This window comes from Corylus avellana, chromosome ca9 (assembly GCF_901000735.1).
Source record: "Corylus avellana chromosome ca9, CavTom2PMs-1.0".
NCBI lineage: Eukaryota > Viridiplantae > Streptophyta > Magnoliopsida > Fagales > Betulaceae > Corylus > Corylus avellana.
The window spans coordinates 19,060,040-19,072,424 of NC_081549.1; the positions used below are offsets into that span (position 1 = coordinate 19,060,040).

General features: G+C 36.5%; 2 protein-coding genes across 4 annotated transcripts in view; one reads left to right on the forward strand and one right to left on the reverse strand.

The window, feature by feature from the left end:
* Positions 1-384: 384 nt before the first annotated feature.
* Positions 385-4,604, reverse strand: LOC132191505 (transcription factor AS1). 3 transcript variants are annotated; one of them, XM_059606553.1, is made up of 2 exons: positions 4,282-4,604; positions 385-1,741 (listed from the first exon to the last, which is right to left on the reverse strand). In XM_059606553.1, exon 2 carries the CDS (start codon positions 1,695-1,697, stop codon positions 612-614), a length of 1,086 nt encoding a protein of 361 aa, XP_059462536.1. In that variant the 5' UTR covers positions 1,698-1,741; positions 4,282-4,604; the 3' UTR covers positions 385-611. The 3 variants fall into 3 exon arrangements, with proteins under 3 accessions (XP_059462536.1, XP_059462535.1, XP_059462537.1); XM_059606552.1 differs by having other exon boundaries at positions 4,053-4,604; XM_059606554.1 differs by lacking the exon at positions 4,282-4,604 and adding an exon at positions 3,591-3,988.
* Positions 4,605-9,932: 5,328 nt separating this feature from the next.
* LOC132162420 (beta-amyrin 11-oxidase-like) overlaps positions 9,933-12,385 on the forward strand; it is a 10,621-nt gene continuing 8,168 nt past the window's right edge. Inside the window, exons 1-2 of the mRNA XM_059572661.1 lie at positions 9,933-10,168; positions 11,178-11,658. Of these exons, the coding sequence (XP_059428644.1) occupies positions 9,933-10,168; positions 11,178-11,658 (717 nt within the window). The remainder of the gene's footprint in view (positions 10,169-11,177; positions 11,659-12,385) is intronic.

The following is a 12,385-nucleotide window of genomic DNA, read 5'->3' on the forward strand; positions in this document are numbered from 1 at the left end:
CAACATCTTTTTTCCTGAGCACCCGTTTTTTTTTGTTTTTTACTACAACTGATTTTTTGCGTTGTGGGTTACACAACCTCATCCAACCCTCCATGTGCAGTTGGAGATGAGGGGAGTCAATGTTGAATTATTTGAGGGAGGGAGTCAAGACAAGAGACCTTTGAGGCTTGAGGATTTTGTTAGTGAATCATAATTATGAAGCATAATAATGCTATTTCCCATATTTCCCAAGACAACAAACAAAGCAACGTGTCAATGATCTCCTTACAAGCCATGTCCAAAATCTGGATGAAGACATGGCTTTATACAGAGCATGAACTTGCAAAAGAAGAGGATTGAGAGAAAAATAGAAGAAGAATAAAGGAAAATGAAAGGCAAAAAAGATTCAAGCAACAATTGAATATAAGTATATCATACAGCTAGAAGGAAAAAATGCACGTAGTGCAGGTTCAGCAAATGCTGCCTTACATTCAGTCGGTCCAGCCAATAAGTAGACAGTAAAGATAAAGAGACAGCTATAATAGATTATAAGAGGAGAATGGACACAACATGATCAAGCATAGGATTTAGACAAACATGATACAACCCACACCCCACTATATGGATTTTCCTCATCGGCCATTATCAGCATGCCTGGGTCTGCAGCCCGTCTGTTCAAGAAACTTGGTAAGACGCAAGTGTTTTGCAGCCCATTGTTCAGCCAACTTCTGCTCCTTGGCTTCTGCATCCCTCCTTAGTCCTGCCAATTGTTCCCTGTATTCTGCTTCGATTCTATCTAGACCAACCTTCTGCTCTTCCCTCAGAGCCTTCACCTTTGCCTCAATCTCTTCCATCTTTTCCCTCCTCCGGCATCCCTTCTCCGATTCCAGTTGCAACTCTACCCTTCTTAACCTCCAGGCTGCTTCCTTCTTGTGCGCCATCCAAGCACGGTGCCCTTCTTCCAAATCTCTGCAGCACTCCACTAGTTCAGATATCAGCATGCTCTCTCCGCAACCGGGTACTGACCCTTGAGGCGGCAAATTGCCAAAAACATGAGGGGTATTATCTGGTCCTCCTCTATCAGGCTGCAACCATGGGATCGAGGGAGGGGCTGCAACCGTTGAGGGAGAGAGACTGAGGGTTACAGAAGGGGAGGGCGGCCTAACTGTGGAGGTGCCGTTGGAATTAGAAAGCCATGGAGGTAGCAAAGCAGGTGCAGCGGCAGGTGGGTCAGTATGAAGAAAACCTCCATTGGAAGTGGCCATGAGATATGCTGGGGTGGCGCGCTCTTTCACTAACTTCTCGGCAAAAGTCTCAAGAATCCTATCGTACTTGCCGTCCTCAATGGGGTCAACTGCCTTGTTATTCTCCTTTTGCTCCCTTTGCTGCTTCTCTTTAAACACTTCCCACCACTTGCCTAGTCTCTTGGCAGTACGACCTGGGACTTCAGCTGCAATTTTCTTCCATTTGTTGCCATGCTTGGCTTGAAGGCGGATAACAAGACGCTGCTCCTCTTCAGTGAGGGATCCTTTCTTTATGCCGGGTTTGAGGTAGTTCTTCCACCTTTCTAAGCAGGACTTGGCATCTCTGTTTAGGGGTGTGTTCATGCGCTGTGACACGAGATTCCACTCCCTAGGGCCATATTGTTTGACATATGCTCGTAACAATGCGTCCTCCTCAGCTCTCCAACGCTGTCTCTCCTTCATTTCCAGATGCATACTCCACTGCCCATTGCCTCAAACTTGAGCTCCTCATAATGTATCTGGAAATTTTTCAAAATATGAAATATGAGAGCTCCAGAAACAGATTATCCATTAATATATAAGAGTAAAGTACTCCTAGAACGGGAAGATAAAACTGATAAACAGAACAACATACAATTCAAAAGATAGAACCAGCTAGGAATGAACCTACAACACGCTAAAGGAATGAACAAGTAATTTGTACCCTTCACAACGGATTCTTGTATCAGAAAAGGTCAGCAGCGACTAAGGGTACAAAAGCTTAAAGTGGCAATTAATGACCTGCCTAAAACAAGTACAAACGCATATGTTTGTGAATAGATCAATGGGAAATTCTGTAGCTTTCATTTTTCCTTATAGATGCCTGATAATAAAAAACCACAGAAATATAGAGACGCGTTTTCTTCATTGAACAAAAGTTGGGGCACTTTTCACTAGACAGAGTGATATTGAACAACCGATCCAACAATTGTTTAGAATCTCCTCAAACTTAAATAGACAAGGATCCAGGCAAAGTCGCATATGATGCCCAAACCAATCAGACTTGTAAGACAAGTGTATTCAGATTTCTAAAAAAGAAAGATAGAATTCTTCTGTTTCTTTAGTTCAGCTCATATACACATCGGCCAAACAAATCAAAATGACAGTGCACATCATGGTGCAAAATATAACTTTACTTCATAAAACTAATTACCCCTTACCTGCAACACTAACAACCAACGTATGAAAATGTCACATAAAAATATGCTAGAATAAAAAACACAAAAATATATAACAGAGAAAACTCACTAACGCAATGACTGAATTAGCAAACAAGTTGGGTCAATTGTCATGCTAAGTTCCAATATCGTACCCAATAATTCTACCAATATCGTACCCAATAATCAGCAGTACAATAAGCAGTAACTTCACACATCAGCAGCAAGCTGGAAATTCATCAAAGACTGTGACGTGTCAATACAAGCGGATATGCATCGGTAAGAATAGGCAAACTTGCCAGAATTTTAGTTAATACTCTCACATATATGCCCAGAATTTTATTGTAAGAGACAATGTTATAGTGAGACAATTGTAAAAATAGTATCGATGTGGCATCACAGTTTTCTAGAGGTTATCATCTATCAGCGAGTCAACCACAAACCTTAATCACTTTCACTTTCAACTTTTAAGTCATACATTTAACATTGCAAACTTCATTTTATCATGAAACATAAGGAACAGAAGAAGAAATAAATAAATAGGCAAATCAAAACACTGCAAAAGAAATACAGTTCTGAGTTAGCATAGCAATTACTTATTCTAAATATCTAATATCCTCATGCCTACGGATCGAATACACGAGAATGCAATACAAATATATGAGTTTGAAACAGAAAAACAAACATTTCGAATACAAACCCGCAATCCAAATCCGGGATGAACTGTGAAATACAGCATTTTTAGAGCTACAGCACAAAATTCGTAATGACGCATAATCCTTACATGGGTTGGACTCAATTCAACCAGAAAGTGACAGTGTTGGGATTTCAAGAAATAAAAAGTTACAAACCAAATAGAATATTCAAGAGTATCTCCGTGAAGAAAGAGGAACTCACCAAAGAAGGAGAATATATAATATCATTTCTTTTCGACAAGTGAAAATCCTTGACATCATTTATTAAGTAAATTAACTATGGAGATTATATACCAATTATCTAAAGAAAAATACTGAGATTATTTAGCGAGAGGAACGATTTGCAATCATTTAGCAACAGAATGAATTGAGATTTTTCATTAAAAAAACGATTACAACCAGGTTAAAATCGAAGCTATTCCAATAGTAAATAATTTTTTTTTAAAGCAAAACAAATTGTTTCAGAAGCGGGATACCTTCAAAGCCAGAAGCTACCCTGTGAGATAAGCCAAATATTAATCCGAGACATTACATAAAGTTCGCTTGACCACGTACACAACCATACTTAATAATCATCACCCAAAAGTAACTTTATTCCGAAATGGGATCTAGCTGAAGCAATAATTGAGGACGAAAAGGCAAATATCAAACTCAATTACTCAGTAGCCAGATATTTTGTAAGGTGGTATTTTGGTCCAGAACAACATAAAGGCAAAGCCCATTAAGCCCTATGCTTCAACACAGCTTATATTCAAATTTCCCCGACCGTGTTTCTCAACAACCAAACAGCACGCAGAAAGAAAACCAGAACAAACCCAAATTTCTTAGGCATATCAAGAGCAAAAGTTCAACTACTTATAACATTTATCGAAACGGAAAATACAACAATAACCAGATACCAGTGAAAAAGAACAAAACAGCTACAGAACGACGCTTACATTCCCTCTTAACCACACAGAACCGCGCTTCGTCGTCGACGCATCTCCAACTCAATGAAACAGAGACGTATCTTTAAAACAGAATATAGAATTTGGAAAAAACGCTCAAGACTCAAACCCTAGAGCGAGAAAATATCCCAAGCCTAGAGCGAGAGAGAAAGAGAGCACAGTAAATGGGACCAGAGAGAGAGAGAGAGAGCAGCAAGAAATGAAGAAGATTAGACTATACCAAAAAGAGCGATAAAGCTAAGACAACACATATAGAAAGAGATGGAGAGATCTGACAGTGCGCGAAAAAGCAGGGCACGCGAATGGGAAGGAAAGGAGGCCAAACAGAGAGAGAGAGCTCAACGCTGACGTCTTTCGGGGAATTTGCTACCGTAAGCTCCGGTGCTCGTTTCACCCCCTCCACCAATACCCCCCTTACATTTATACTGTGCATAAAGCTAAATAGGAAACCATAAGAGCGTAGGATAAGAGAGCGAGATGGGTGCATTAATGTTCCAGAGGCGTACGCTCGATTTCAGCGCTTAAAATGCGCCACCTTCCGTCCTTTCGCAGCTTTCTGTTTGGGGCTAACATAAATACTCTACTAACATGCTTACGCCCCTTTAATACGTGTGATTTTTATCCTTACAAGGCTGTCATATTCAGTAATAAAGCACAGCTAAATTCAATCGTTGACGCCACCTGGGTCAGGGAAAAAAAAAAAACAAAACAAAAAAAAAAATAGCGGTACGGCCAGTTACATTATTGGGAAGCGGGCCACACCATGCACGTGGCGTTTAGCGGGTTAGGTATAAAAAATTCTACCCCAACGCCTCTCCGTGGTCCCCCCCCAGGCCGGCCCACTCGTGAACCTGTTTTCGCCCTTGTGATCGACAACGGCCCAAGGTGGAGGGGGAAAAAGAGTTGACCACAGAGGCGTGGGAAGCATCTCTAACCGTTGGTTCGAGAAATCATCATGATGGTGATTATGATGATGAAAGAATGGTGGTGGCCCCCGAGGAAATTCTGATCCCCATTGCGTCACAGACTCACATTTAGAGTAGAGACAAGAGTTGCTCTTTGTGTCTATGTAGCTCACAGGCTACGAACCTATGAGCAACAATGGGGACGGTGATTGCATAAGCCTAGCGGGGAATAGGAGAACAGGTGGTCATCAATAAAAGGAAAATCACGAGAGGGGGGGAGGATAGGGTAGAGCGTAGGGGATCGACCTGGGTGGATGGAGAGGAGAGGGGAGAAGGAGGATCTTCTGGAGCCATCATTAGGTGGCGGGGTGTTCGAGGTTCGGGGTGACACGTGGATGGTGGGGCCCAGAGACTGAGTGGGTGTGGAGGGGACTGTAGTCCGCGTTTCACGGCACAAGGAGACGAATCTGATGGAGACGCGACCTTCTGGTCCGCGCAGAAGCGCGCGCAGAGACTCAGTGATACGTTACGTCGGTTTTTTTCCTTCGCCTCTCTTTTTCTCTCTCACTCTGTTGGACGTGGTGGGTCCCTTTCTCTTTCTCCCGCCCCCTCCCTCTCTCTCTCTCTTTAAATTCCGGGTTCACAGAACAAAAAACACTCCCATCAGACCCGTAGTTCTCTACGTTCCCTCGTATTCCTCTTTTGCCCCTCCACCCAATGATCTATTTACTGAACTTCACCTCGGCTTTTTTTTTTTTTTTTAAGTATTGTTACATATCATATTAATTAAATAATTAAGAATTTTTTTTTTATTAAAGAAGAGTTTTATTTATGGATGTTGAGACAGTTTTCGAGATGGCTGACTCATCAATTCGAGAGGTGCAATTTGAAAAATAAAAATAGGATAAGAGTCTACCAAGTATGCCGGCGAAAAATAGTTTTGATATCTAAGTCAGTTAACTGTCTCTCACCGAGAGAAAGCAAAAGAATTCTTAAGTGTAATTAGTCAGATACCTGATTGGAGTTTCCTTTTTATAGATATCAAGTAGTAGTTATAGTCGAATAGTAATCCCTGAATTCTTTGCCCCATATTTTCAAAGAGTCCAATGCGAATGATGCTGAAATCGTGAATAATAGGATCATGGGTTGTGACAAATCGTGGGATTATGGGGTCTTATTGAAGTCTCGGTCACATTCATCCAGAACATGGATTGGTGCTCTTAGCTTGGGCACGTTTATTCAACACGTGACTTGGCTTAACGCTTTAAGCTTGACCACGTTCTCTTGGAACATGTTTTTTTTAATCTTTTTAGACAACCGGATCTCTGTTATTTCCTCATGGACTTATAACTAATTAATGTGGGCTTTGTCTTCAATGGCCTTCATAACAATCCTTGGTTTGGGGTGCCCTTTTATCATTACCCAACAATGGAGAAAGTATTTTTGAAGGCAATGATTTGATGGTTAATGTTTTTACTTGCACTCCCTTATTTTTTTTTTTTTGACATGTCCATACAAGGGAAGGGGGAGGGGAGATTCGAACTAGTGACCTTCGCTTCATGAGGCGGAGTTCACAGCCGATTGAGCTACCCCTTGGGGACACTTGTACTCCCTTATCAAGAGCTATGTTTAACATTTTTTTTTTTTTTTGGTATTGCAATGTTTAACATTAGAACGTCGTAAATTATTTGTTTTGAAATATTACTAATGTTCACTTTCTTAAAATATTTGTTTTCTCTTCTTAAAATAAAAATATTAATAAACATTAAAAACACAATTTTTTTTAAAAAAAAAATCCTACAAAACACATTACCAAGCATAATTTTATTATTTTATAAGCATGGTAAATATATGGGGGGCTTACAAAAATAAATTTAATTATTTAATTAATATTTTAATAATTTTTATGTGTAAAAGGATAGTGAAGGGCATGGTTGGAATAAAAAGGAGTGATTTGACACATCGAGCATATGGTAAAATTGAGGGAGATCCTGCCTGATCTCCGATGTGAGGCCCACCTCTGAAAAGGTTTTTGTGGTGGAAATGGAAAAAGCACTAATGATCTCCTACGAACCACCTCCACGTCCACCGTTGGACACTAGCTACATCCACCATAACAAAAAACGACCACAATACATCGACCATTGGCTGGACCAGCTGGCGTCGTACGTATGTACACCTTATCAGTATGCTAGTCTTTCCACGTTACGACGCAAGCCTGACAGATCCTATTGGGATCGGTGAAGAGAGAGTGGGAGGGAGCGACTCTGAGGAGGAATGGAATACCTCCCTTTATTTATTCATCATTTTTATACCATTTTTTTTTCTTTTATTTGAAAACAAAAACATTATTTAGTATTTTTTTAAAAAAAAACATTTTTAAGCTGATTCTATGTATCATTTTTTTTCTTTCATTTTTTAATAAATGCTGGTTCTAAATTTTTTTCATACATAATTACTTGTATATTGTTGCTAAATACTATAAAATAAAATTCTAAGTAAAAAATTACTTATTAAAATGAAAAAAAAAAATCGATCAAGAAAGGGTTAAGGATCTGTTTGGGATTGTGTTTGAGGAGCTTAAAAGTGCTTTTAACACTCAATAAGTCCGTTTGAAAAAAAAGTATTCGTTTGGTAAATAAAAAATAAAAGCGTTTTTAAAGGTTTAAAAAACTAAAAATAATTGAAAATACATTTTTGACAAAAACTTAAAAAATAAAACTTTTACCTAAAACTTCTCTCTCTATTTCTCATACATAATCCTAAATAAGCTCAAAAAATAGAATTCCCTCCTTTAATCTCAGTCGTCTGACTCAGACCCATATCTCTCTCTCTCCCAAATTTGGTTAGGTGAAAGGGAAACATCCAAAATCCCTTTCAAGATATTCGACCCTTTTAGCACCGCCTTTCCTAGACGTATGATTCTTTTGGAAAATGATGCTTTTTTTTTTAAAAAAAAAAAAAAAGAAAAAGAAAAAGAAAAGAAAGCATTCATGTGCAATTGTGCATTGTGATTTGTGACTAGTTGGGAATATGATTTTTCTATTTGAAGGAAAATGAAAATAAGTCTTTTTATCCTTCATATAAATTGTCTAATTATTTAAAATTTAAAATAATATGATAATATATATTTTTATTAAAAATAGCTCATTTTCATTTCAATTTTAAATGAAAAATGAATTTAGTGTATAAAAATTTAATGCATAGCATAGTTTCATGATTTAATGATTACCATTTGTATAATTTATAATTTATTTTAAAATTCAAATGAGTAGAAGAAATGCTATTTTGTATTCTCTCATTTTTCTTCCATCATTCTCAATTTTCATATTTTAAAAATCTATAATTAAATTTGTAGGACTTACACTTTTGAATTATGGTATTCAACTTAACTATCCCCGCGTGCCCAAAAAAAAAAAAAAAAAAAATCCCCATTATGTGGGAAATTGAAGAGATAGAGGTAAGACAATCTTGTTTGAATATAGTGCTTAAGTTGGTATATATTAAATCATTATCTAATCATTTCCTCTGTACATATAGTTGTATTGTATTGTAAATCATTCAAAACAATAAGAGCACAATGTATACCCTAAGGGGCAATTCTCAATGGTGAATGTAGGCCATTAAGTCCGAACCACCGCAAAATATTTTGCTTTTGTTATTTTTCACAATTTATATTTAATTTGAAATTTATACAGCTTGAACCTTTTTTAAGAGAGCAATATATATATATAAAATTCACCAATGAATGTTCTTGAAGGAAAAAGGCTCACTTGTGAGTTTTTGAAAAGATGGATGATTGAGTTGAATCTGTGGGCTTGTTCAAGAGAAGGAATTGGTTGATGGGCTTTTGAGAGGGAATTGGGCCTCTTTTAAGTAAGGCCTGAAGAGGTGGGAAAGAATGGAAGAGTTCTATTGGGCCTGCGTGGCATATTGGGGGCTTTGGGACACATTGTAAATAAGGTAGCAATAACTTGACCCATTCCAACTTGATATAACCATTTGGACAAACATCTACTGAACAAGGATTTTATCAATTTCTTGGTCAATATTTAAGTGCATCTAATAGTGTTGATTTTTATTTTACATTATTTATTTATTTTTAAAAAACATGCCAACGTTAACCTCACATGCACGGTTAGATACACAAATTTTAGATACTGACAATGAAATAGATAGTTTGAAATAAAGATATCAAATTTCCTATGGCAGAGTCTTCTCTAAAATAGAACCAGACACTTCGCCCCATTCTCCTTGTTTCTTTTAATTTTTTTTTTTTAATTTCTTGTCCATCATAATTTTAAGAAAAATGAAAACATTCTTATAGTTAACATTTTTATAGCTATAAGGGTAGATATGAATTCTTCTCTCACCATTTCTATCTATATGTAATATTTCAAGATAGACAATGGCAATAAAATTTGTCAACACAAATATTTTGGGAAATTAAAACTTCTTATCTGGAAAAAAAAAATGGAGAACAAGAAGAAAGTGCGTGGGAGGATGGGAATAAGATCCTCTCTATTTCACTTAAAAATTGACAATTTTGCCCCTCAATTTTAACCAACCAGTTCTTCTCGGATGATTCGATGCTAGTAACTTTACTCGTAACGAACAACTATATATACATTTGAAATTGAGATGGTAAAACTAAATAATTTATACTTCAATAAAAAAAAAAAAAAAAAAAATGGAACTAGGCATATGGGAATTCAGCTAGGGGCATGCAAAGTCATGTACAAACAGACAAGAATAGTAACGGTACTTATATAAATAATAATAATAATAATAAAATAGTAACGGCTACAAACAAACAAGAATAGTAACGGCAAAGATGCCCCTTTCTTAGTAAGAGAGGTTGGCGACATAGGAAGGCGGCAAAAAAAAGGCCGGAAAGCTCACGGTTTGGCACCACTATTTATAGTTTTGAGTGCATGTTGTGGATGAGGAAGAGAGAAAATTCAAGATGGTGGTGATGAATTTCTTGTGGGTGATTGTTGCAGGTTTATTGAGTGGATGGGCTTTTGTATTTTGGTTTCTCAAGAGAGTGAACGAATGGTATTATGTTGGCAGGGTGGGAGAAATGGTATACTCTCTCCCTCCAGGTGATTTGGGATGGCCTTTTCTTGGGAACATGTTGCCTCTCATCAACTCTCTAAGATCTGGTAACCCTAATGCTTTCATCTATAATCTTGTCTCCAGGTCTCTCTTTCTCTCTCTCCCTCTCTCTCTTAATTGTGTTCGTATTTACATTGAATCATTGGATCAGTGGGTCCTATGGAACTACTGGTTGATTTTTAAAAAAGTTGGACTGGAGAAGATCATTTAAGCTCTCTCTTTTAAGTTAAAAGAGAGAGTGGATACCTGAGTATTAAATGTTTATGTTTAAGTTGTCTACTTTTATTTTGAGTATGAATAGGATTCAAGCAAAACTTAGATGAGCTATATATGTGAGTTATTTAATTTACAGCATGATAAGAGGAAAGCAATGGTAACACATGACTGGCTATGACAAAATTTAAGAGAACATTTAAAAACTACTTGTTTCAACTATATTACTAAATCTTTGTATCTCTGTATAAATAGGAGTATTTTGTAATATAAATATCATCAAGAATAAGAGCACAACCTAGTTTTATTGGGCTCTTTCCTAGTGGTTGACGTAGGTATATAACTTCGAACTATACCCATAAATATTTGTCTCTATTTTTCTCTTTATTCATCTTTTCCATTTAATTTTTCATTTTATTATGAGTTTCTTCATGCTATTAGAGCCATCGGCTTATTACATCAGTTTTGAATCTCTAATAGCTGTGTCGACTCTTGTTTTTCTTCTTCTGGCGGTTCTGGTGGGCAATCTCATGAACATATTGTGATACTTGCCAAACTAGATCTTGGTTCAGCAAAAAAAAAAAATAAAGAATTTCTTTTCACCAATCTCAATTCTTTTATAAATAGGAGTCTTTGTATTGTAAATATTAAGAATAAGAACACAATATAGCCTTATCAGGCCTTTTCTAGTGGTGGACGTAAGTGTCTTAACACTTAGCCACCCATAAATCTTTGTGTCTATTTTTCTCTTTATCCCCCTTTTCTATTTAATTTTCCATTTTATTATGAATTTCTTCAATATTTTAATTCATTTGTACAATTTACCATTATTTGTCTAAAAGAATCACAAACTGATATCTATGTTAAGTTGGATATGCAGATTTGGGAAGACTGGCATCTACAAAACACACTTGTTTGGTTGTCCAAGTATCATCGTTTGTACGCCTGAATTATGTCGGCGTGTTTTGACAAATGATGAAACCTTCGGACTTGGTTATCCTAAATCCGCCAATATTTTAGCAGGGAGAAAATCCCTACACAATACATCAAACATAGAACACAGGCGTCTACGGCGAATAATCGCAAATCCCATCAACGGACATCAAGCCCTAGCAATGTATATCAAACATATAGAGGATGTTGTGATTAATTACTTGGATGAATTTGCTAGCATGAACAAGCCATTTGAGTTATTCACAGAAATGAAGATGCTTACCTTCAAGGTCGTGATAAGCATTTTCATGGGTTCTGTTAGTGATTCTACTTTCAGGGCGACGCATAAATTGTACAATGATTATCATCAAGGACTATTGTCCATGGCCATTGATATCCCGGGGTTTGCTTTTCATAAAGCGTTGAAGGTAAAATTTGCTCTATGAATGATTTAAAAAAGTATATATTATAAGATCAGATGGCTTTTATATATACTTTTTCTTCACCCAATAATAGCCATTCCATCCACAAATTTGAGAAGGAATACTTATTTCTTGGGAAAAAATCTTACTATATTTTCATAAGCAAGAAATATTTTGAAAAGGAAAAAGAGAAGACACAATATATATCTACTAGGTATTTTATCTCAAATATCTTAACCATATATAATATCTAAAAATTAAACTGACATGAAAGGATTAAGCAGATGGACACACGCGAAATATATGAAATGCTATTCTATACTGGTTTATATTAAGATATACAAGAAGAATTCTGACACGTATTTTGATTATTAATTGCTTTAATATTTTTTAAATAAATGCTAATGGTATAAAATGATATATAATTGTTATAAAATTTGTTCTATGTTTGTTCTTGACGTGAAGGGTCTTATGCGTTAGAGAATATGCAAACTGAGATTGTCCCACATTACTTAAGTGTAGAGAGGCTTTGGTTATTGATCTGTATAAATAAGCATCTTATGTAACTGTCAAATCATTAAAGGAAATATGTAGCCTATTAAGACTTTAATTGTAGATGTAGACTATATGCCGAACTATCTTAATTTATGTGTCTTTCTCTCTTTTCTCTCTTTCTGTATTATTTTTATTCCGCATTATGTATTTCTACAATATGAACGTAGGTAGAAACATT